Genomic DNA, 25,934 nt, shown 5'->3' on the forward strand with positions numbered 1-25,934 from the left:
GGGGGTTGGTTATAATAATAATAATAGATGGGGGTTGGTAATAATAATATTTTCTACCCCAGTTATTGGCAGAGGAGGAGAACAGATATCCCGCATGCAGCAGGAGTCGGGCTGCAAAATCCAGATCGCCCCCGGTAAGATCTCCTGAACCCCAGACATACTGATCTAAGATCTCCTGAACCCCAGACATACTGATCTAAGATCTCCTGAACCCCAGACATACTGATCTAAGATCTCCTGAACCCCAGACATACTGATCTAAGATCTCCTGAACCCCAGACATACTGATCTAAGATCTCCTGAACCCCAGACATACTGATCTAAGATCTCCTGAACCCCAGACATACTGATCTAAGATCTCCTGAACCCCAGACATACTGATCTAAGATCTCCTGAACCCCAGACATACTGATCTAAGATCTCCTGAACCCCAGACATACTGAACTAAGATCTCCTGAACCCCAGACATACTGATCTAAGATCTCCTGAACCCCAGACATACTGATCTAAGATCTCCTGAACCCCAGACATACTGATCTAAGATCTCCTGAACCCCAGACATACTGATCTAAGATCTCCTGAACCCCAGACATACTGATCTAAGATCTCCTGAACCCTAGACATACTGATCTAAGATCTCCTGAACCCCAGACATACTGATCTAAGATCTCCTGAACCCCAGACATACTGATCTAAGATCTCCTGAACCCCAGACATACTGATCTAAGATCTCCTGAACCCCAGACATACTGAACTAAGATCTCCTGAACCCCAGACATACTGATCTAAGATCTCCTGAACCCCAGACATACTGATCTAAGATCTCCTGAACCCCAGACATACTGATCTAAGATCTCCTGAACCCCAGACATACTGAACTAAGATCTCCTGAACCCCAGACATACTGATCTAAGATCTCCTGAACCCCAGACATACTGATCTAAGATCTCCTGAACCCCAGACATACTGAACTAAGATCTCCTGAACCCCAGACATACTGAACTTATATGTAATATAATAAAATGCACCATTTAGCAGACACTTTTATCCATACATCCTTGTATTGTTTGATGCACAGACCTGTAACTAAGGCCCAGAGTTTTTCCAGGTCATGAGACTCGAAGCCCCTTGTCATAATCAGTACATGAACTGTCCTCTTCATCTCTCTGTATTGCAGACAGTGGAGGGACGCCTGATAGGTTGGTGACACTGACGGGATCCCCAGACTCAATACAGTACGTATATTTCTCTTCTCCTGTCGTCTCTCTCTCCTCTATTCGCTGCTCTCTCTCCTCTATTCGCTGCTCTCTCTCCTCTATTTGCTGCTCTCTGTCCTCTATTCGCTGCTCTCTGTCCTCTATTCGCTGCGCTCTCTCCTCTATTCGCTGCTCTCTCTCCTCTATTTGCTGCTCGCTCTCCTCTATTCGCTGCTCTCTCTCCTCTATTCGCTGCGCTCTCTCCTCTATTCGCTGCTCTCTCCCCTCTATTCGCTGCTCTCTCCCCGCCTATTCGCTGCTCTCTCTCCACCTATTCGCTGCTCTCTCTCCACCTATTCGCTGCTCTCTCTCCTCTATTCGCTGTTCTCTCTCCGCTATTCGCTGTTCTCTCTCCGCCTATTCGCTGTTCTCTCTCCGCCTATTCGCTGCTCTCTCTCCGCCTATTCGCTGCTCGCTCTCCTCTATTCGCTGCTCGCTCTCCTCTATTCGCTGCTCGCTCTCCTCTATTCGCTGCTCGCTCTCCTCTATTCGCTGCTCTCTCCCCACCTATTCGCTGCTCTCTCCCCGCCTATTCGCTGCTCTCTCTCCTCTATTCGCTGCTCTCTCCCCTCTATTCGCTGCTCTCTCCCCGCCTATTCGCTGCTCTCTCCCCGCCTATTCGCTGCTCTCTCCCCGCCTATTCGCTGCTCTCTCCCCTCTATTCGCTGCTCTCCCCTCTATTCGCTGCTCTCTCTCCTCTATTCGCTGCTCTCTCTCCTCTATTCGCTGCTCTCTCTCCGCCTATTCGCTGCTCTCTCTCCGCCTATTCGCTGCTCTCTCTCCGCCTATTCGCTGCTCGCTCTCCTCTATTCGCTGCTCGCTCTCCTCTATTCGCTGCTCGCTCTCCTCTATTCGCTGCTCTCTCCCCACCTATTCGCTGCTCTCTCCCCGCCTATTCGCTGCTCTCTCTCCTCTATTCGCTGCTCTCTCCCCTCTATTCGCTGCTCTCTCCCCGCCTATTCGCTGCTCTCTCCCCGCCTATTCGCTGCTCTCTCCCCTCTATTCGCTGCTCTCTCCCCTCTATTCGCTGCTCTCTCCCCTCTATTCGCTGCTCTCTCCCCTCTATTCGCTGCTCTCTCCCCTCTATTCGCTGCTCGCTCCCCTCTATTCGCTGCTCGCTCCCCTCTATTCGCTGCTCGCTCCCCGCCTATTCGCTGCTCTCTCTCCTCTATTCGCTGCTCTCTCTCCTCTATTCGCTGCTCTCTCTCCTCTATTCGCTGCTCCCTCCCCTCTATTCGCTGCTCTCTCCCCACCTATTCGCTGCTCTCTCTCCTCTATTCGCTGCTCTCTCTCCTCTATTCGCTGCTCTCTCTCCTCTATTCGCTGCTCTCTCTCCTCTATTCGCTGTTCTCTCTCCGCCTATTCGCTGCTCTCTCTCCGCCTATTCGCTGCTCTCTCCCCGCCTATTCGCTGCTCTCTCTCCGCCATTCGCTGCTCTCCGCCTATTCGCTGCTCTTTCTCCTCTATTCGCTGCTCTCTCTCCGCCTATTCGCTGCTCTCTCTCCTCTATTCGCTGCTCTCTCCGCCTATTCGCTGCTCTCCGCCTATTCGCTGCTCTCTCCTCGCTGCTCTCTCTCCTCGCTGCCCTCTCTCCTCGCTGCTCTCTCTCCTCGCTGCTCTCTCTCCGCGCTGTTCTCTCTCCGCCTATTCGCTGCTCTCTCTCCGCCTATTCGCTGCTCTCTCTCCGCCTATTCGCTGCTCTCTCTCCCCTCTATTCGCTGCTCTCTCTCCTCTCTATTTGCTGCTCTCTCCTCTATTCGCTGCTCTCTCTCCTCTATTCGCTGCGCTGTTCTCTGTGGTGACATTACATTAGTTGATACTTCCACTGTCGTAGTTCTGGCCCTCATCAGAGACCGTAGCTGACTCTTTTTCCCTGATGTGTAGTAGGGCTGGTTCCTTTCTGGAGCCATAGTCTCACTGTCCATGCAGTAGCCTCATTTTCCCATGTTTTTTGTCCCCAACCAGAGCTGCCAAGAGGCTGCTGACAGAGATCGTTGATAAGGGTCGTCCTACTCCAGCCTTCCACCACAACGACGCCGGCGGTCCTGGTATGTCTGTTCAGGAGATGCTGGTCCCTGCCTCCAAGGCTGGCCTGGTCATCGGGAAGGGAGGAGAGACCATCAAACAGCTGCAGGAGAGAGCCGGGGTCAAGATGGTGATGATCCAGGAAGGGCCTCAGAATACAGGAGCAGACAAACCTCTACGCATCTCTGGAGAACCATTTAAAGTCCAGGTGAGTGGTGCAGAGAGGACTGGTGTTACTTACAGCTGGTATGTTAGTGGTGCAGAGAGGACTGATGTTACTTACAGCTAGAATGTTAGTGGTGCAGAGAGGACTGGTGTTACTTACAGCTGGTATGTTAGTGGTGCAGAGAGGACTGGTGTTACTTACAGCTGGTATGTTAGTGGTGCAGAGAGGACTGGTGTTACTTACAGCTGGTATGTTAGTGGTGCAGAGAGGACTGATGTTACTTACAGCTAGAATGTTAGTGGTGCAGAGAGGACTGGTGTTACTTACAGCTGGTATGTTAGTGGTGCAGAGAGGACTGGTGTTACTTACAGCTGGTATGTTAGTGGTGCAGAGAGGACTGGTGTTACTTACAGCTGGTATGTTAGTGGTGCAGAGAGGACTGATGTTACTTACAGCTGGTATGTTAGTGGTGCAGAGAGGACTGGTGTTACTTACAGCTGGTATGTTAGTGGTGCAGAGAGGACTGGTGTTACTTACAGCTGGTATGTTAGTGGTGCAGAGAGGACTGATGTTATTTACAGCTGGTATGTTAGTGGTGCAGAGAGGACTGATGTTATTTACAGCTGGTATGTTAGTGGTGCAGAGAGGACTGATGTTACTTACAGCTGGTATGTTAGTGGTGCAGAGAGGACTGGTGTTACTTACAGCTGGTATGTTAGTGGTGCAGAGAGGACTGGTGTTACTTACAGCTGGTATATTAGTGGTGCAGAGAGGACTGATGTTACTTACAGCTGGAATGTTAGTGGTGCAGAGAGGACTGGTGTTACTTACAGCTGGTATGTTAGTGGTGCAGAGAGGACTGGTGTTACTTACAGCTGGTATGTTAGTGGTGCAGAGAGGACTGGTGTTACTTACAGCTGGTATGTTAGTGGTGCAGAGAGGACTGGTGTTACTTACAGCTGGTATGTTAGTGGTGCAGAGAGGACTGGTGTTACTTACAGCTGGTATGTTAGTGGTGCAGAGAGGACTGGTGTTACTTACAGCTGGTATGTTAGTGGTGCAGAGAGGACTGGTGTTACTTACAGCTGGTATATTAGTGGTGCAGAGAGGACTGATGTTACTTACAGCTGGTATGTTAGTGGTGCAGAGAGGACTGATGTTACTTACAGCTGGTATGTTAGTGGTGCAGAGAGGACTGGTGTTACTTACAGCTGGTATGTTAGTGGTGCAGAGAGGACTGGTGTTACTTACAGCTGGTATATTAGTGGTGCAGAGAGGACTGATGTTACTTACAGCTGGAATGTTAGTGGTGCAGAGAGGACTGGTGTTACTTACAGCTGGTATGTTAGTGGTGCAGAGAGGACTGGTGTTACTTACAGCTGGTATGTTAGTGGTGCAGAGAGGACTGATGTTACTTACAGCTGGTATGTTAGTGGTGCAGAGAGGACTGGTGTTACTTACAGCTGGTATGTTAGTGGTGCAGAGAGGACTGGTGTTACTTACAGCTGGTATGTTAGTGGTGCAGAGAGGACTGGTGTTACTTACAGCTGGTATGTTAGTGGTGCAGAGAGGACTGGTGTTACTTACAGCTGGTATGTTAGTGGTGCAGAGAGGACTGGTGTTACTTACAGCTGGTATGTTAGTGGTGCAGAGAGGACTGATGTTACTTACAGCTGGTATGTTAGTGGTGCAGAGAGGACTGGTGTTACTTACAGCTGGTATGTTAGTGGTGCAGAGAGGACTGGTGTTACTTACAGCTGGTATGTTAGTGGTGCAGAGAGGACTGGTGTTACTTACAGCTGGTATGTTAGTGGTGCAGAGAGGACTGGTGTTACTTACAGCTGGTATATTAGTGGTGCAGAGAGGACTGATGTTACTTACAGCTGGTATGTTAGTGGTGCAGAGAGGACTGATGTTACTTACAGCTGGTATGTTAGTGGTGCAGAGAGGACTGGTGTTACTTACAGCTGGTATGTTAGTGGTGCAGAGAGGACTGATGTTATTTACAGCTGGTATGTTAGTGGTGCAGAGAGGACTGGTGTTACTTACAGCTGGTATGTTAGTGGTGCAGAGAGGACTGGTGTTACTTACAGCTGGTATGTTAGTGGTGCAGAGAGGACTGGTGTTACTTACAGCTGGTATGTTAGTGGTGCAGAGAGGACTGGTGCTGTCACCTGGACATGGTACCAGTATACTGTCATGTTGACTGATTGGTGCTGTTACCAGGATACTGTCATGTTGACTGATTGGTGCTGTTACCAGGATACTGTCATGTTGACTGATTGGTGCTGTTACCAGGATACTGTCATGTTGACTGATTGGTGCTGTTACCAGGATACTGTCGTGTTGACTGATTGGTGCTGTTACCAGGATACTGTCGTGTTGACTGATTGGTGCTGTTACCAGGATACTGTCATGTTGACTGATTGGTGCTGTTACCAGGATACTGTCATGTTGACTGATTGGTGCTGTTACCAGGATACTGTCATGTTGACTGATTGGTGCTGTTACCAGGATACTGTCGTGTTGACTGATTGGTGCTGTTACCAGGATACTGTCGTGTTGACTGATTGGTGCTGTTACCAGGATACTGTCATGTTGACTGATTGGTGCTGTTACCAGGATACTGTCATGTTGACTGATTGGTGCTGTTACCAGGATACTGTCATGTTGACTGATTGGTGCTGTTACCAGGATACTGTCATGTTGACTGATTGGTGCTGTTACCAGGATACTGTCGTGTTGACTGATTGGTGCTGTTACCAGGATACTGTCGTGTTGACTGATTGGTGCTGTTACCAGGATACTGTCATGTTGACTGATTGGTGCTGTTACCAGGATACTGTAATGTTGACTGGTGTCGTCTCTGTTCTTCAGCAAGCCAAAGACATGGTGATGGAGCTGATCAGAGAACAAGGCTTCAGGGAGCAGCGAGGAGAGTACGGCTCCAGGATGGGAGGGGGAGGAGGAGGAGGAGGAGGCGGAGGAGGAGGAGGAGGAGGAGGAGAGGGCCTGGATGTAAGTCTACATTAACACTCATACTACACGGTCTTTACTGCCACACAATGGACTCATTGACAAGGTAGACTCAGTGACTCAACGAGCAGCACTGCAGATATGGAGCATGCAACTTCTCGCTGAGTCTACCTTTTCAGAATCAACATCTGTTTGTAAAGATTGGACCTGCCAACTGGGTTGGGAGGAGACTATGTAATGGCATGCTTTATGTTTAATGTGTGTCCGTTTATCTTCTATCCAGGGCCCGGTTTCCCGATAACGATGGAACTTAGACTTACGATGCATCTTTCTTATAACGGCCGAAGACGTAACCTGCGTTTCCCAAAACACCACGGCTGAGAGAACGCTCACCGAGTGTGTCGTTGAGGCATAGCGGAGATACTGACAGGGTCGAAAGAAAGGGAGCGCTGCTCTCGGATCAGCTTTCTCCATTCAAATCTTTCCTTAACATTATAATTATTTCACAATACTGACCACGGATCAGCTCCTAGAGCGATATTACCGCCTACGTTCTAATGATTAGTCTATAATAATGCACTAAATCACAGATTTGACACATTGTACACACGTTAGGCTACACATCATGAAATATATTGAGACAAATTACAGACCGAAACCTACAAGTAGCAAAATAGAACTCAATTCAAATGAACATGAAATGTATTTCAATATGATTTGAAATAGGCCTATAGCCTACTGTTTTATATTTTAATGCATCATTTTTTTTATGTAGCTTGTTTGTATCAATTTGCGAAGACATTGGCAACTTTGTATTTGTAGGGAACTATGTTCTGACGTAATCGGCGGTCACGGAGACAGAATCACGTGGTTTATCGTTGATCTTCTGTGTGTAAAGTGACGCAGGAGGGTAGAAAGCATCTGACCACGTACTTCTAGAGTGGTCTGAGGCAGGGGTTCGATTATGAGCGTTTTCAAGTGCGACGTTAACACTGGTTTTGGGGAACCTGCTTGGGAGATTGAACGATGCTCCTACAAAGGTTCTAACGATTAACGTAGCCTTAAGATGCTTTCGGGGAACTGGGCCCTGGCCTGTCCTCTCTCCTTAGGTTCCTGTCCCCAGGTTTGGGTTGACTTCTAACCTGGCCTGTCCTCTCTCCTTAGGTTCCTGTCCCCAGGTTTGGGTTGACTTCTAACCTGTCCTGTCCTCTCTCCTTAGGTTCCTGTCCCCAGGTTTGGGTTGACTTCTAACCTACCCTGTCCTCTCTCCTTAGGTTCCTGTCCCCAGGTTTGGGTTGACTTCTAACCTGGCCTGTCCTCTCTCCTTAGGTTCCTGTCCCCAGGTTTGGGTTGACTTCTAACCTGGCCTGTCCTCTCTCCTTAGGTTCCTGTCCCCAGGTTTGGGTTGACTTCTAACCTGGCCTGTCCTCTCTCCTTAGGTTCCTGTCCCCAGGTTTGGGTTGACTTCTAACCTGGCCTGTCCTCTCTCCTTAGGTTCCTGTCCCCAGGTTTGGGTTGACTTCTAACCTGTCCTGTCCTCTCTCCTTAGGTTCCTGTCCCCAGGTTTGGGTTGACTTCTAACCTGGCCTGTCCTCTCTCCTTAGGTTCCTGTCCCCAGGTTTGGGTTGACTTCTAACCTGGCCTGTCCTCTCTCCTTAGGTTCCTGTCCCCAGGTTTGGGTTGACTTCTAACCTGGCCTGTCCTCTCTCCTTAGGTTCCTGTCCCCAGGTTTGGGTTGACTTCTAACCTGGCCTGTCCTCTCTCCCTTAGGTTCCTGTCCCCAGGTTTGGGTTGACTTCTAACCTGGCCTGTCCTCTCTCCTTAGGTTCCTGTCCCCAGGTTTGGGTTGACTTCTAACCTGGCCTGTCCTCTCTCCCTTAGGTTCCTGTCCCCAGGTTTGGGTTGACTTCTAACCTGGCCTGTCCTCTCTCCTTAGGTTCCTGTCCCCAGGTTTGGGTTGACTTCTAACCTAGCCTGTCCTCTCTCCTTAGGTTCCTGTCCCCAGGTTTGGGTTGACTTCTAACCTGTCCTGTCCTCTCTCCTTAGGTTCCTGTCCCCAGGTTTGGGTTGACTTCTAACCTGGCCTGTCCTCTCTCCTTAGGTTCCTGTCCCCAGGTTTGGGTTGACTTCTAACCTGGCCTGTCCTCTCTCCTTAGGTTCCTGTCCCCAGGTTTGGGTTGACTTCTAACCTGGCCTGTCCTCTCTCCTTAGGTTCCTGTCCCCAGGTTTGGGTTGACTTCTAACCTGGCCTGTCCTCTCTCCCTTAGGTTCCTGTCCCCAGGTTTGGGTTGACTTCTAACCTGGCCTGTCCTCCCTGCCTTAGGTTCCTGTCCCCAGGTTTGGGTTGACTTCTAACCTGGCCTGTCCTCTCTCCTTAGGTTCCTGTCCCCAGGTTTGGGTTGACTTCTAACCTGGCCTGTCCTCTCTCCTTAGGTTCCTGTCCCCAGGTTTGGGTTGACTTCTAACCTGGCCTGTCCTCTCTCCTTAGGTTCCTGTCCCCAGGTTTGGGTTGACTTCTAACCTGGCCTGTCCTCTCTCCTTAGGTTCCTGTCCCCAGGTTTGGGTTGACTTCTAACCTGGCCTGTCCTCTCTCCTTAGGTTCCTGTCCCCAGGTTTGGGTTGACTTCTAACCTGGCCTGTCCTCTCTCCTTAGGTTCCTGTCCCCAGGTTTGGGTTGACTTCTAACCTGGCCTGTCCTCTCTCCCTTAGGTTCCTGTCCCCAGGTTTGGGTTGACTTCTAACCTGGCCTGTCCTCTCTCCTTAGGTTCCTGTCCCCAGGTTTGGGTTGACTTCTAACCTGGCCTGTCCTCTCTCCCTTAGGTTCCTGTCCCCAGGTTTGGGTTGACTTCTAACCTGGCCTGTCCTCTCTCCTTAGGTTCCTGTCCCCAGGTTTGGGTTGACTTCTAACCTGGCCTGTCCTCTCTCCCTTAGGTTCCTGTCCCCAGGTTTGGGTTGACTTCTAACCTAGCCTGTCCTCTCTCCTTAGGTTCCTGTCCCCAGGTTTGGGTTGACTTCTAACCTGTCCTGTCCTCTCTCCTTAGGTTCCTGTCCCCAGGTTTGGGTTGACTTCTAACCTGGCCTGTCCTCTCTCCTTAGGTTCCTGTCCCCAGGTTTGGGTTGACTTCTAACCTGGCCTGTCCTCTCTCCTTAGGTTCCTGTCCCCAGGTTTGGGTTGACTTCTAACCTGGCCTGTCCTCTCTCCTTAGGTTCCTGTCCCCAGGTTTGGGTTGACTTCTAACCTGGCCTGTCCTCTCTCCCTTAGGTTCCTGTCCCCAGGTTTGGGTTGACTTCTAACCTGGCCTGTCCTCTCTCCTTAGGTTCCTGTCCCCAGGTTTGGGTTGACTTCTAACCTGGCCTGTCCTCTCTCCTTAGGTTCCTGTCCCCAGGTTTGGGTTGACTTCTAACCTGGCCTGTCCTCTCTCCCTTAGGTTCCTGTCCCCAGGTTTGGGTTGACTTCTAACCTGGCCTGTCCTCCCTGCCTTAGGTTCCTGTCCCCAGGTTTGGGTTGACTTCTAACCTGGCCTGTCCTCTCTCCTTAGGTTCCTGTCCCCAGGTTTGGGTTGACTTCTAACCTGGCCTGTCCTCTCTCCTTAGGTTCCTGTCCCCAGGTTTGGGTTGACTTCTAACCTGGCCTGTCCTCTCTCCTTAGGTTCCTGTCCCCAGGTTTGGGTTGACTTCTAACCTGGCCTGTCCTCTCTCCTTAGGTTCCTGTCCCCAGGTTTGGGTTGACTTCTAACCTGGCCTGTCCTCTCTCCTTAGGTTCCTGTCCCCAGGTTTGGGTTGACTTCTAACCTGGCCTGTCCTCTCTCCTTAGGTTCCTGTCCCCAGGTTTGGGTTGACTTCTAACCTGGCCTGTCCTCTCTCCTTAGGTTCCTGTCCCCAGGTTTGGGTTGACTTCTAACCTGGCCTGTCCTCTCTCCTTAGGTTCCTGTCCCCAGGTTTGGGTTGACTTCTAACCTGGCCTGTCCTCTCTCCTTAGGTTCCTGTCCCCAGGTTTGGGTTGACTTCTAACCTGGCCTGTCCTCTCTCCTTAGGTTCCTGTCCCCAGGTTTGGGTTGACTTCTAACCTGACCTGTCCTCCCTCCCTTAGGTTCCTGTCCCCAGGTTTGCGGTGGGAATCGTGATCGGGAGAAACGGAGAGATGATCAAGAAAATCCAGAGCGACACTGGAGTCAGGATCCAGTTCAAACCAGGTGAGGGGTGACTGACAATCTGTGCTTGTAAAAAGAAAGTTGGTTCAGTGCAGGGCTCTCCAACCCTGCTCCTGGAGAGCTACGCTCCGGTAGGTTTTTAGCTCCAATCCCAGTTGTAACTAACCTGATTGTTTATCAACCAGCTAGTTATTAGAATCAGGTGTGCTAGATTAGGGTTGGACTGAACCTACAGGACTGTGGCTCTCCAGGAACAGGGTTGGGCAGTCCAAGTTCAGAGTGTAGACGGTGTGAGTGATGACTTCAACATTCTTCACTCTGACCTGATTGTCCAGTGATGATGAACTTCAATCTGGACCTGACCCCTCTCCATGGCTGTAGTTAGTTTGACCTGACCCCTCTCCATGGCTGTAGTTAGTTTGACCTGACCCCTCTCCATGGCTGTAGTTAGTTTGACCTGACCCCTCTCCATGGCTGTAGTTAGTTTGACCTGACCCCTCTCCATGGCTGTAGTTAGTTTGACCTGACCCCTCTCCATGGCTGTAGGTAGTTTGACCTGACCCCTCTCCATGGCTGTAGGTAGTTTGACCTGACCCCTCTCCATGGCTGTAGTTAGTTTGACCTGACCCCTCTCCATGGCTGTAGTTACTTTCAGTGATACAGACATGTCACTTTGGCGATATTCGCCATTTTTTTAAATCTCAAAATTGGTGAATCATATAGATATGTAAAAAAAAAAAGTGTTGGGGGGGGTCTGACAGTACCCAGACCCATTGAGGGAACTTGGTGGACTGGATCCCCTAACCAGCCATTGGCCCACTCCGCTGTGATCAGCCAGCTGGATCCCCTAACCAGCCATTGGCCCACTCCGCTGTGATCAGCCAGCTGGATCCCCTAACCAGCCATTGGCCCACTCCGCTGTGATCAGCCAGCTGGATCCCCTAACCAGCCATTGGCCCACTCCGCTGTGATCAGCCAGCTGGATCCCCTAACCAGCCATTAGCCCACTCCGCTGTGATCAGCCAGCTGGATCCCCTAACCAGCCATTGGCCCACTCCGCTGTGATCAGCCAGCTGGATCCCCTAACCAGCCATTGGCCCACTCCGCTGTGATCAGCCAGCTGGATCCCCTAACCAGCCATTGGCCCACTCCGCTGTGATCAGCCAGCTGGATCCCCTAACCAGCCATTGGCCCACTCAGCTGTGATCAGCCAGCTGGATCCCCTAACCAGCCATTGGCCCACTCCGCTGTGATCAGCCAGCTGGATCCCCTAACCAGCCATTGGCCCACTCAGCTGTGATCAGCCAGCTGGATCCCCTAACCAGCCATTGGCCCACTCAGCTGTGATCAGCCAGCTGGATCCCCTAACCAGCCATTGGCCCACTCCGCTGTGATCAGCCAGCTGGATCCCCTAACCAGCCATTGGCCCACTCAGCTGTGATCAGCCAGCTGGATCCCCTAACCAGCCATTGGCCCACTCAGCTGTGATCAGCCAGCTGGATCCCCTAACCAGCCATTGGCCCACTCAGCTGTGATCAGCCAGCTGGATCCCCTAACCAGCCATTGGCCCACTCAGCTGTGATCAGCCAGCTGGATCCCCTAACCAGCCATTGGCCCACTCAGCTGTGATCAGCCAGCTGGATCCCCTAACCAGCCATTGGCCCACTCAGCTGTGATCAGCCAGCTGGATCCCCTAACCAGCCTTTGGCCCACTCAGCTGTGATCAGCCAGCTGGATCCCCTAACCAGCCTTTGGCCCACTCAGCTGGTGATGCTTGGCCTGGTACCTCATTGTTAGTTAAATATCAATGTTGTGATAACCCCACTCTGAAAATAGACACATTTCCTTGCAGTTTTACAGATTTTTTTGTGTGTTTTCGTGCGAAAACAATAACTTTTTTTGTCCCTCACCAGTTTGCATCCGTGTACTTTGACCTGACCCCTCTCCATGGTTTTTTATTTATTTTACCTTTATTTAACGAGGCAAGTCAGTTAAGAACAAATTCTTATTTACAATGACGGCCTACACCGGCCAAACCGGGACGACGCTGGTTAACCCTCCTGTGTGCTATAATGTACTGCCAACCCATCATACGTTACACTGCTGCTTTCATAAAGACAAACAATTGATTTAGTCAGACCCAGTTAAGTGGCTCACTAGAGGGAAACTTTACTGACAGTGCAGCTTACCAGGGTTGAATTGCATATCCTTAGTCTGACAATGGAAACCACTAGAAACTAACCCCTTTTAGGCCGGAGGGCAAAGGGAAATGCTGACATCATCCCTAAAGCCACTTTTCTCTCCTCTCTCTCTCTCCCCTCTTCTTCTCTCCAGATGACGGCAGTACCCCCGAGAGGATAGCCCAGATCATAGGTCCTCCAGACCAGTCCCAGCATGCAGCAGAGATAATCTCTGACCTTCTGAGGAGTGTCCAGCAGGGGGGGCCGGGCGGGCCTAACGGAGGGGGCAGGGGGAGAGGCAGGGGGGGTAACGGGGGCGGTAACTGGAACATGGCTCCTCCAGGCGGACTGCAGGAGTTCACCTTCACCGTCCCTACCATGAAGACTGGACTCATCATCGGCAAAGGTAGGTGAACTTTGAGCTAACGACGCCTATGGGCTTTATAGGACCCCTTTTTCAGTGTTTTTTAAATATATTTTTTTAAAGGTTGTAAGACTTTTACAAAACATATTTGATACTTTCACAGAGAAGGTAGAGGCAGCACACACGGAGCTAAAACACTGTAGGACAGAGGCCTTAAACCAGGGTTGTATTCAAGCCACTACCCCCTTAACCTCAAACCAGGGTTGTTTTCAAGCCACTACCCCGTTAACCTCAAACCAGGGTTGTTTTCAAGCCACTACCCCGTTAACCTCAAACCAGGGTTGTTTTCAAGCCACTACCCCCTTAACCTCAAACCAGGGTTGTATTCAAGCCACTACCCCCTTAACCTCAAACCAGAGTTGTATTCAAGCCACTACCCCCTTAACCTCAAACCAGGGTTGTTTTCAAGCCACTACCCCCTTAACCTCAAACCAGGGTTGTATTCAAGCCACTACCCCCTTAACCTCAAACCAGAGTTGTATTCAAGCCACTACCCCCTTAACCTCAAACCAGGGTTGTATTCAAGCCACTACCCCCTTAACCTCAAACCAGGGTTGTATTCAAGCCACTACCCCCTTAACCTCAAACCAGAGTTGTATTCAAGCCACTACCCCGTTAACTGGAGTACTACAGCACTGCCAAAAGCTGACTCAGCCCAGTCCAGGACCGTCAATACACATTTCTCAGTAGATTTGACCAACTTAAAGGAAAGATGGTTTGCTCGTATTTATTTATTTTCTCCCTCATGCCTGGCACGGTGAGAATATTGTGACCTAATAATATATTTGTTAATCGTGGGCAGCTGGTCCCCCTCTCAGCTCTCTCTCTGTAGTAGAGGGTCTGTCTCCACAGCTGCCCCAGAACAAGGCAGAGGGTTTCTGTCCCACCACCCAAAGAACCGGTGGTGGGGTCGTTCCCCTTCTCACACTCACACCATGTCTAGATCTCGGATCTCTTTCTGGAATGTCTTTTCGTGATTGCGTCCTCCATTCATATATATATATATATGAACTTAAAACGATCCCCTAGCCAACATTCAGGCTTACTTATTTTCCATGATGTCCTGATCATGACTCTGTAGTAGGACCGTTTCTAACCTCCTTCCCCCTCTGTCCCTCTCCAGGAGGAGAGACCATCAAGGGCATCAGCCAGCAGTCCGGGGCTCGTATTGAGCTACAGAGGAACCCCCCGCCCAACTCGGACCCCAACATCAAGATGTTCACCGTCCGAGGATCGCACCAACAGATCGACTACGCACGACAGCTGGTCGAGGAGAAGATCGGGGTGAGTGGATTTCAGTGTTCGGGTGTCTGTAGCATATCTATGTGACGCTCAGTCACTGGACGTTAGTGTCGAGAAGAGATGGCTGGTCGGTAATCAGCGAGCACTGAAGCCTCTGATCTTTTTGTTCTTAGTTCTCAGCTGTCTAAAGCGTTTCACTTTAACATGACTAGTTCTAGTGGTTGTCAGTCATGGGTCTAGTACCCGGTTTTGACACCGCTGTCCCGTCCACCTCGCCAGGGTCCAGTCAGTCCAATGGGTGGTCCTCACGGCCCACCAGGTCCCCACGGAGGTCCCTCTCCCCACGGACCACCCGGCCCTCCTGGACCTCCTGCTCAGATGGGGCCCTACAACCCCGGCCCCTACAACCAGGGACCCCCAGGACCACAGTAAGATCCTTTCTACTGACGGCTCTCCTTCCTACTGATGGTTACATATCTTGGTTGCTCTTTTTGCTTTTTTATGTTCATTTTAGATAATTTGCCACGTGATCAATTAGGAGAAAAGCTGGATGTAAAATCTTGAATGACTTGTGTGGTGAGTTAAACGGCCGGACACGGGCTTGTATGGTGTGGTGACAGTTTCTCTCCTCTCCTCTCAGTGGTCCACCTGCTCCATACCAGCCTCAGGGTTGGGGCAACGGCTTCCCCCAATGGCAGCAGGGACAGCCTGATCCTGGTGAGACTTTAGAACAACCACCGTCTGTTTCAGCACTTTTGTACCCATTTTGGTTTTTTGTGCAGATCTGCTGTGCAAAAAACATTTTATTGGTCTAAAATAAATGTCAAACAAATGGCCCTTTTTCCTAGAAAATACATTTACTAGTGTGTTTATAGCACTTAGCTCCTGCGTGTTGATTTGTGCCATTTTTCTGTGTTGCCCGAAGATAATGTTTACATGTACATCATTTAGCAGACGCTGTTATCCAGAATGCAGGTCTAACCTGTGTGGTTTAGGTAAGGCAACCCGGGACGTATCTAACGTGTGTTAGTGATTTCCTAGGTAAAGCTGCGGCCGACGCCAACGCAGCGGCCTGGGCAGCGTATTACTCCCAGTACCAACAGCAACCCCAGGCCCCCATGACGCCAACCGGCGGCGCCCCAGGGAGCACACAGGCCAACGGGCAAGGTACCCATCTCCTCTCCCTTCTGGGTTCTCTGCTGGGGTGTATTCACTAGGAACCAAACGGGGCGGGACCTACCTAAAATGTGTCCTTTTTTTGAGCCTCTGTGTCCCAAATCTTGTCTGGCCCCACTACTTACTAAAACGACGTACTGTGTGCTAATCGTTCTACATACTATTTAGAACGTACTGTTTAGTAGAAAGATATGCAGGAAGCAACACACATCAATGTACTACTCATCCATACTGAGAAGGCGTCATCGAATGTGCAATCGAGCTTGTTCCCTATTCTGATTTATCAGATGTTGTTAAACAACACGTGGAGGTGAAAGCTATTTCTCATCTGATAATGGAAATAATTATATTTGAATGACAACTCTCTTGATAAATTGGTTAAATGAAGATGCCATTGGCTACTCACAATACAGGTGAATGGATATTCAATAGGAGTGTGTGCATGCATTAAGTTATTGATCTTGTTTTGGCTGATCAGTTTATGGTGCTACAGATGAAAGTCTGTTTTGCCTTTTCATTTGGGACTTATTAGCCTACTGATCAACAACATTTGCATAGAAGCGTCACTCCAGCAGGTCTGTATGGAAGGACATCATATAGGCACTGCTGTTTGTTAGACAATATAGAATAACATCTGTTCAATGCAAATGGGTCCTACTTAACGTCATGATTTGTGGAAAAAAATGTGTTTTTCAGCTGTCAGCTGAACCAGCCAATTGAAATCTGTCAAGAAATGGGCGGGTTGTAACTTGATCCTACTGCTACGATTGGCTAGAGTGAGGCTATCTCCTCCCCTTTTCACATCTCTCTCTCTCTCCATGGCTCATATCACTTGCTACTGTTTATTGCTGCTATGATAACTAGTTCAATGGCGATGACATTTGCCAGCAAGCCATTAATGTACATAATATCTAACAAGGCTGCAGAGGGTTGGAAAAAAGAAGATGAAATGACGATGCACGTTCTGACTCAAATCTGCCCATAGTTTGAGAAGCTTTCTTGGTCCATAAACATGCAGGAAGATTGTTAGGTTGCTAAACCTATTGGCAACTTTTATTTACACATTTTAAAACACTTCCTCTTTCCCCTATTACCACAACCATCTAATCCGACTATCAACTGTCAATATGATTGAGTCTGGTCAGATCAGTACACCAGTAAATAGCTGAAGTTACACCGCAAGTCAGATGGCTCATTACCGAAAATGGTGCATGTTCAAAATTATAACCAGCTGATGTTAGCTAGCTACGTTGGCTATTAGCTCCGATCTGATATCTTAGCACCATGTTTATCTAGCCATCTAGCTAGCATAGTAGCTAATATAGCTAGCTAGCGAGCTAGCTAACGCCACAGATGAAAGAGTTAGATATTGTAATCTTTGCTAACAGGTCACATAGCTAGCTAACGTGCTTATTGCATGCATGTGCGGGCACGTCGACACAAGCCTTATTAGTGAATTAACTAAATTAATATTTGCAACAGGAGTTCGATTTTGGTCCAATTCATCCATTTCGCAATACTGTACCTTTCTGTTGGAGAATGAGCTAGCTTGCTGCTGCTGCTGATAACTTTCTCAGCTAGCATAGCAGCAGTTTTGCTATGTGTAGGGACTATCCACAAAGCCAATAGAGAAGGGCTGATAGTCGAAAGATTAGAAAAGGCCAATATCGACACAACGTGTAAGCCTGGCCGATTATCGGTCGTTCTCTCATCAAGAGTAGCGTGTCTACCCAGGAGCGCGTCTACCCAGGAGCGCGTCTACTACCCAGGAGCGCGTCTACCCAGGAGCGCGTCTACCCAGGAGCGCGTCTACCCAGGAGCGCGTCTACCCAGGAGCGCGTCTACCCAGGAGCGCGTCTACCCAGGAGCGCGTCTACCCAGGAGCGCGTCTACCCAGGAGCGCGTCTACCCAGGAGCGCGTCTACCCAGGAGCGCGTCTACCCAGTAGCGCGTCTACCCAGGAGCGCGTCTACCCAGGAGCGCGTCTACCCAGTAGCACAGTAAATTAACATGTAATCAATGTAGTGACTAGGGCTGCGTTTACACAGGCAGCATAATTCGGAAGTTGGATGCCGAGGCTTGAATGTTGTTGAGCCTGAACCCGTGTTTTGTTGTAATTTACAGGTCAGCAACCACAGGACTATACCAAGGCCTGGGAAGAGTACTATAAGAAACAAGGTGAGACAACCTACAAATTATAAGTTTAAACTTCTGGCTATAATAGTTGAGTAAGGCCAACTGTCATTGGTCATGTTGTGGGCAGCTGGTCCCCCTCTCAGCTCTCTCTCTGTAGTAGAGGGTCTGTCTCCACAGCTGCCCCAGAACAAGGCAGAGGGTTTCTGTCCCACCACCCAAAGAACCGGTGGTGGGGTCGTTCCCCTTCTCACACTCACCCCAATATATAGACGCAACACGCAACAATTTCAAAAATGTTACTGAGTTACAGTTCATATAAAGGAAATCAGTCAATTTAAATAAATAAATTAGGCCCTAATCTATGGATTTCACATGACTTGGTCACAGATACCTTAAAATAAAGGTAGGGTCGTGGATCAGAAAACCAGTCAGTATCTGGTGTGACCACCATTTGCCTCATGCAGCGCGACATCTCCTTCGCATAGAGTTGATCAGGCTGTTGGTTGTGGCCTGTGGAATGTTGTCCCACTCCTCTTCAATGGTTGTGCGAAGTCGCTGGATATTGGGGGGAACTGGAACATGCTGTCGTTCACGTCGGTCCAGAGCATCCCAAACATGCTCAATGGGTGACATGTCTGAGTATGCAAGCCATGGAAGAACTGGGACATTTTCAGCTTCCAGGAATTGTGTACTGATCCTTGCGACATGGTGCAGTGCATTTATCATGCTGAAACATGAGGTGATGGCGGTGGATGAATGTCACGACAATGGGCCTCAGGATCTCGTCACGGTATCTCTGTGCATTCAAATTGCCATGGATAAAATGCAATTGTGTTCGTTGTCCGCAGCTTATGCCTGCTCATACCATAACCCCACCTCCACCGTGGAGCACTCTGTTTACAACGTTGACATCAGCAAACCGCTCGCCCACACGACGCCATTCACGTGGTCTGCGGTTGAGGCCGGTCGGACGTACTGCCAAATTCTCTAAAACTATGTTTGAGGTGGCTTATGGTAGAGAAATGAGAATTCAATTCTCTGGCAACAGCTCTGGAGGACATTCCTGCAGTCAGCATGCCAATTGCTGAACTTGAGACCTCTGTGGCATTGTGTTGTGTGACACAACTGCACATTTTAGTGGCCTTTGTCCCAGCACAAGGTGCACCTGTGTAATGATCTTGCTGTTTTAATCAGCTTGTGGATTATCTTGGCAAAGGAGAAATGCTCACTAACAGGGATGGAATCACATTTCTGCACAGCATTTGAGAGACATCAGCTTTTTGTGCGTATGGAACATTTCTGTGATCTTTCTTTTTATTTCAGTTTATGAAACATGGGACCAACAATTTACATGTTTTATATTTTTGTTGTGTTTCTCAAACCTCTCCTCCAGTATCGTTTCCCTCCAAAACTAGTTCAGCTGCTTCAACTATTCATCTGCCTTTTGGGAGTAAAACGATCTCATCTGGTCCAATTTGGTTGCTTTTTTTACATTTACATTTTAGTCATTTAGCAGATGCTCTTATCCAGAGCGACTTACAGTTAGTGAGTGCATACATTTTAATTTTTTTAATACTTGAATCGAACCCACAACCCTGGTGTTGCAAACACCATGCTCTACCAACTGAGCTACATCCCTGCCGGCCATTCCCTCCCCTACCCTGGACGACGCTGGGCCAATTGTGCACCGCCCCATGGGTCTCCCGGTTGCGGCCGGCTGCGACAGAGCCTGGACTCGAACCAGGATCTCTAGTGGCACAGCTAGCACTGCGATGCAGTGCCTTGGACCACTGCGCCACTCGGGAGGCCCTGTGTAACAGTTGCTTAACGCTATGGGCTACTGTATGTTTAAGCTTAAACTCTATTGGACCAGTTAGGGAGAAATGACCCAACAACTGAATAATTTAGGAAAAGAATGCCGGCTTGTAATTTGTAAATAGAAATGATTACCAAAACAATTCACCTTGAGTGAATATTGATAAGTGAAATTTGTACAATGAGCTCAATATGACTTCAATACATCAACATTACAATAGACTTAGATATCGGACATATATCCCGCCTATAGTTTACTAGGGTGCACCCAACTCTATTTTAATCTGAGGGTATCTCAGCTTTCAATGTAAAAAAATAGCTTAAACGTTTAACGGCTTGTGCGTTTGCTTGGTTCATTATGAACACGCACAAAATGCTAGCAATAGCTTAGCTAGCCTAATCGCTAGCCTAATCGTTCTCCTTATGAGAACTCAACAAATCCTGTCATCAATTTTCCCCTCAACCCCTTCACAGCACGTTCGGATAGATACGTGAGTGTTAATATCCGGTTTTCTCTTTATTTTTTTGTTCAGTTTTATACAACTTCTCTCAACGATTTGAAACACAGTTTTTCTTCCGTAGAATGGCGGTAGCTCCTCACGGTCCGTTCTAGCTCCTTTTTAACACAAGGTTAGATGAGGGACTAAGATAGAATATAGAGTTTTGATTGGCTCAAAATAAACCGCTCCTCATGCACCTTCTTCTGACAGGTGATTTTGTAATTTTTTTAAATATTTTTTTTACATATCACAGTATAATATGATTGGTTACTGGAATCTCACTAGTAACGATAAGTATTCTACATTGGTTGCCCTGCGTTACACAGGTTCTAATCACATCGGCTAGTAGTATAATAGACATCTTATTGTTGCCTTTTCCATCGTTATGTGGATGACTTAGCTTAGGCAACATTGACCTTGTCATTCATGCCCTTAAATCATATTAAATTAGTGTTATTGCTGTTACCCCCTCCCCCCCCAGGTCAAGCAGCCCCCCAGGCGGCAGCGCCAGGTGGTCAGCCAGGTGGTCAGCCGGGTGGTCAGCCGGGTGGTCAGCCAGACTACAGTGCTGCCTGGGCGGAGTACTACCGCCAGCAGGCTGCATACTACGGACAGGGAAGCCCACAGGCCATGGGGGCACAGCCACAAGCACCTCAGGTACGCCTCCAGTAAGGCCTCTACCGTCCACCTGTACCCCCGGGTTCCCCTCTCCCACCCCCCCTGTCCACCTGTACCCCCGGGTTCCCCTCTCCCACCCCCCCTGTCCACCTGTACCCCCGGGTTCCCCTCTCCCACCCCCCCTGTCCACCTGTACCCCCGGGTTCCCCTCTCCCACCCCCCCTGTCCACCTGTACCCCCGGGTTCCCCTCTCCCCCCCCCTGTCCACCTGTACCCCCGGGTTCCCCTCCCCCCCCCCCCCCCCCCCCTGTCCACCTGTACCCCCGGGTTCCCCTCTCCCCCCCCCCCCCCCCCCCCCCTGTCCACCTGTACCCCCGGGTTCCCCTCTCCCCCCTGTCCACCTGTACCCCCGGGTTCCCTCTCACCCCCCCGTCCACCTGTACCCCCGGGTTCCCTCTCACCCCCCCGTCCACCTGTACCCCCGGGTTCCCTCTCACCCCCCCGTCCACCTGTACCCCCGGGTTCCCTCTCACCCCCCCCCCCCCCCGTCCACCTGTACCCCCGGGTTCCCTCTCACCCCCCCGTCCACCTGTACCCCCGGGTTCCCCCTCACCCCCCCGTCCACCTGTACCCCCGGGTTCCCTCTCCTCCTCTCACCCCGTCCACCTGTACCCCCGGGTTCCCCTCTCCCACCCCCCCTGTCCACCTGTACCCCCGGGTTCCCCTCTCACCCCCCCCCCGTCCACCTGTACCCCCGGGTTCCCTCTCCCCCGTCCACCTGTACCCCCGGGTTCCCTCTCACCCCCCCCCGTCCACCTGTACCCCCGGGTTCCCTCTCACCCCCCCCCCGTCCACCTGTACCCCCGGGTTCCCTCTCCTCCCCCCCCCCCCGTCCACCTGTACCCCCGGGTTCCCTCTCCCCCCCCCCCGTCCACCTGTACCCCCGGGTTCCCTCTCACCCACCCCCCCCGTCCACCTGTACCCCCGGGTTCCCTCTCACCCCCCCCCCCCCCCCCCCCCCGTCCACCTGTACCCCCGGGTTCCCTCTCACCCCCCCCCCCCCCCCGTCCACCTGTACCCCCGGGTTCCCTCTCCTCCTCTCACCTGTCCACCTGTACCCCCGGGTTCCCTCTCCTCCTCTCACCCCGTCCACCTGTACCCCCGGGTTCCCTCTCCCCCCCCCCCGTCCACCTGTACCCCCGGGTTCCCTCTCCTCCTCTCACCCCGTCCACCTGTACCCCCGGGTTCCCTCTCACCCCCCCCCCCCCCCCCGTCCACCTGTACCCCCGGGTTCCCTCTCCCCCCCCCCCCCCCGTCCACCTGTACCCCCGGGTTCCCTCTCACCCCCCCCCCGTCCACCTGTACCCCCGGGTTCCCTCTCACCCCCCCCCCGTCCACCTGTACCCCCGGGTTCCCTCTCCTCCTCTCACCCCGTCCACCTGTACCCCCCGGGTTCCCCTCTCCCACCCCCCCTGTCCACCTGTACCCCCGGGTTCCCCTCTCCCACCCCCCCGTCCACCTGTACCCCCGGGTTCCCTCTCCTCCTCTCACCCCGTCCACCTGTACCCCCGGGTTCCCTCTCACCCCCCCCCCCCCGTCCACCTGTACCCCCGGGTTCCCTCCCCCCCCCCCCGTCCACCTGTACCCCCGGGTTCCCTCTCACTCCCCCCCCGTCCACCTGTACCCCCGGGTTCCCTCTCACCCCCCGTCCGTCCGTCCGTCCGTCCGTCCGTCCACCTGTGCCCCCCGGGTTCCCTCTCACCCCCCGTCCCCCGTCCCCCGTCCACCTGTACCCCCGGGTTCCCTCTCACCCCCCCCCCCCGTCCCCCCCCGTCCACCTGTACCCCCGGGTTCCCTCTCACGTCCCCCGTCCACCTGTACCCCCGGGTCTCCCCCCCCCCCCCCCTCGTTCGACTTCTCAACTATCCATTTCTGTTTCCTGTACCGACCGTTAATTTGACAGAGGTATTTTTGATGCTGTCGCTGTGACAATTAACCCTAATATCCCCTGCTGTGTCTTTTTATAAAGCCTTGTATCTGTCATCTCATCGGCTGTGCTAAGCGTCTTCCCTCTAGGGGAGCGGTGGAGTCGGTGTAGCTGAGAAGAAACTAACGCTACTCTTCCTTCCTTTTTAAACAGGGTTAATATTATATACACACTACTGTTCAAAAGTTTGGAGTCACTTAGAAATGTCCTTGTTTTTTCGAAAGAAAAGCTTTTTTTTGTTGTCCATTTTAAAATAACATCAAGTTGATCAGAAATACAGTGTAGACATTGTTAATGTTGTAAATGGCTATTGTAGCTGGAAACTGCAGATAAAAAAAAAAATGGAATATCTACATGGGCGTACAGAGGCCCATTATCAGCAAACATCAGTCCTGTGTTCCAATGGCACGATGTGTTTGCTAATCCAAGTTTATCATTTTAAAAGGCTAATTGATCATTAGAAAACCCTTTTTGCCATTGTTAGCACAGCTGAAAACTGTTGTGCTGATTAAAGAAGCTATAAAACTGGCCTTCTTGAGACTAGTTGAGTATCTGGAGCATCAGCAATTGTGGGTTTGATTACAGGCTCAAAATGGTCAAAAACAAATAACTTTCTTCTGAAACTCGTCAGTCTATTCTTGTTCTGAGAAATGAAATTGCCAAGAAACTGAAGATCTTGTACAACGCTGTGTACTACTCCCTTCACAGAACAGCGCAAACTGGCTCTAACCAGAATAGAAAGAGGAGTGGGAGGCCCCGGTGCACAACTGAGCAAGAGGACACATACATTAGTGTCTAGTTTGAGAAACAGACTCCTCACAGGTCCTCAACTGGCAGCTTCATTAAATAGTACCCACAAAACACCAGTCTCAACGTCAACAGTGAAGAGGCGACTCCGGGATGCTGACCTTCTAGGCAGAGTTGCAAAGAAAAAGCCATATCTCAGACTGCCCATCTTAATCTTTTCTTTTTATTGGCCAGTCTGAGATATGGCTTTTTCTTTGCAACTCTGCCTAGAAGGTCGGCATCCCGGAGTCGCCTCTGCACTGTTGACGTTGAGACTGGTGTTTATACTGTATTTCTGATCAATTTGATGTTATCTTAATGGACAAAAAAAAATAGTTTTTTCCCGAAAACAAGGACATTTCTATGTGACCCCAAACGTTTGAACTGTAGTTTATATATATATATATACACACACACACACACACACACACACACACACACACCTGGAGAGAGAAGCAGCGTCTATTTGTTCCGCTGTTAACATGGCCTGTATGTTCTATGTATTTCTTCTGCACAGGGCCAGTAATGTGAAGTGGACATAAAGTAAATGCTACATTGTGGAAAAACAAACAAACCCCTTGTTAAATGTTTTTGGAGATGACGCCTTGAAGATCTTAATTTCCCCCTTTTTGGTTGGTTGGTTTAAAAAATAAAAAATAAGTGTTTCACAGTAGATGTGACGACAGCAAAGTCTATCCGGAGACGCGACACAAACACCACCACATCCTTATGCTATTTATCTATTTTCTTTCTTGTTGATTTTCTTGTAAATGAACGGTTTGTTTCTTTGTTTTTATTGAGGTAATATGGTCATTCCAGCCCCCCCTGTAGCTATCTATTCATCTCTGTCATGCTGTGTGGCTCGTTCTCCTGTTATCTCTAGCTAGTCATCTACCTTGTGAAATCAGCTCAATTTTTTAAATAATATGCCTGTGTTTTGCAATAAACTAAAGTGAAACCTCCTGTGTTGGTAAGTTGGGTTGGTAATAGATATGACTAAATATGAACTCAACTTAAAAAAATGTTTTGACCATAATGGCACAATGGAAAATCTATATATATATATATTTTTAAAAAAATACGCCATGCAGGCACCCCCCGTTCTCGCTCTCCTTTGACTGTCAAAATGATTTTGCTGACTGCCTGAAAGATGTTATCCTGTCTCTCTCCAACGGTCTACACAGCTCCTGGTAACAGTACAATGTTTTATTTAGATGTGTGTTCATTGCTCTGCCTGTCTTTGACGGGAGGGGGGGGGGGGGGGATGTCCAGTTTCGGTGTTCCCCAAGGTTCTGTTCTAGGACCAATTTTAAATTATTACCCCCGTCTTGACTGTCATTTATATTATTATTAGTCGTTGATTTTCTGTCTCCACTGCTCTGCCTGTACCATATGACCAGGCAGGTGTCCCTTATACCGGAAGGTAGTAATAGTAGAGGTGATGGCTTAACGTTCTGATCTAGATGTCTCGTTACCTGCAGTGTCCCGGCATCTCTGTTAAACTCAACTGATTTTTAATCTTGCCTGGAGTGCTGACTGGCTACGTTCCTAATGGCACCCTATTCCCGTTATAGTGCACTGGGTTCCCTATGGCTCTGGTCAGAAAGTAGTGCACTATATTGGGGATGGGGAGCCATTTTGACGCGCAACCAGAACTGACTTAGGTAACTAAGGCGGTGTTTAAACAGGCAGCCCAATTTCAGATTTGTTTTTCCTTCTCACTAACTGGTCTTTTGACCAATTTTGGATCAGCACTGAAAAAAGATCTGATGTGATTTAGGCAAAAGACCAATTAGTGGAAGAAATATTAGATTTGGGCTTCCTGTGTAAACAGCCTTGGTGTGCTGCATTGTTTTTTATAATGAGAGCTACTTCCTCCCTCACAGCCAAGCTTAGACAAGCGGTAAGCAAAGCAAGTGTATATATATTTTTAAATCTAAAACTGTTCCTCAGAAAATGTCTCTCACTGCAGAAATGTTGCATTAGTTTTTATTATTAGTGTATTTTTTCTGATCCCTCTGTCTCTTCCAGGACAGGTAACTGGTGTGTTCTGTTCTGCTGTATTGAAACATGCACTGCATTCAAACGTTTCTCCCCCCCAAATGTGTACATTTGCTGGCCTTTACTGAACTATTTTTTATACTATAAAAAACGTGAAATGCAAAAGTCATATTTAAATTTGCTCTGCCCATGCATTGTTGTGTTAGTTGTTTAGCCAAAGTAAGAACGTAGGTTGTTTGTAGGACCGAGGGGTTGTCTGGTCTGAGCGGTGCCAACAGTTGACCTCGTACTCTGTAAGTACAATACTGTGACTATTACAAACCCAGTGACTGAGCACGACTGCTGTGACTATAACAAACCCAGTGACTGAGCACGACTGCTGTGACTCTATAACAAACCCAGTGACTGAGTACGACTGCTGTGACTCTATAACAAACCCAGTGACTGAGCACGACTGCTGTGACTCTATAACAAACCCAGTGACTGAGCACGACT

The 25,934-nt window shown here is 49.8% G+C and overlaps 1 protein-coding gene across 1 annotated transcript; it reads left to right on the plus strand.

The window, feature by feature from the left end:
• Nucleotides 1–68: 68 nt before the first annotated feature.
• On the plus strand, nt 69–24,401 carry LOC311122197 (far upstream element-binding protein 1-like). The gene is made up of 13 exons (XM_084196588.1): nt 69–134; nt 1,178–1,235; nt 3,222–3,489; nt 6,325–6,465; nt 10,514–10,616; nt 12,909–13,160; nt 14,302–14,462; nt 14,700–14,848; nt 15,061–15,137; nt 15,462–15,587; nt 17,721–17,774; nt 20,529–20,704; nt 23,956–24,401. Exons 1-13 carry the CDS (start codon nt 95–97, stop codon nt 23,962–23,964), a joined length of 1,614 nt encoding a protein of 537 aa, XP_084052714.1. The 5' UTR covers nt 69–94; the 3' UTR covers nt 23,965–24,401.
• The last annotated feature ends 1,533 nt before the right edge of the window (nt 24,402–25,934 follow it).

This window comes from Coregonus lavaretus (assembly GCF_964263955.1).
Source record: "Coregonus lavaretus genome assembly, contig: HAP1_SCAFFOLD_2182, whole genome shotgun sequence".
Classification (NCBI taxonomy): Eukaryota; Metazoa; Chordata; class Actinopteri; order Salmoniformes; family Salmonidae; genus Coregonus; species Coregonus lavaretus.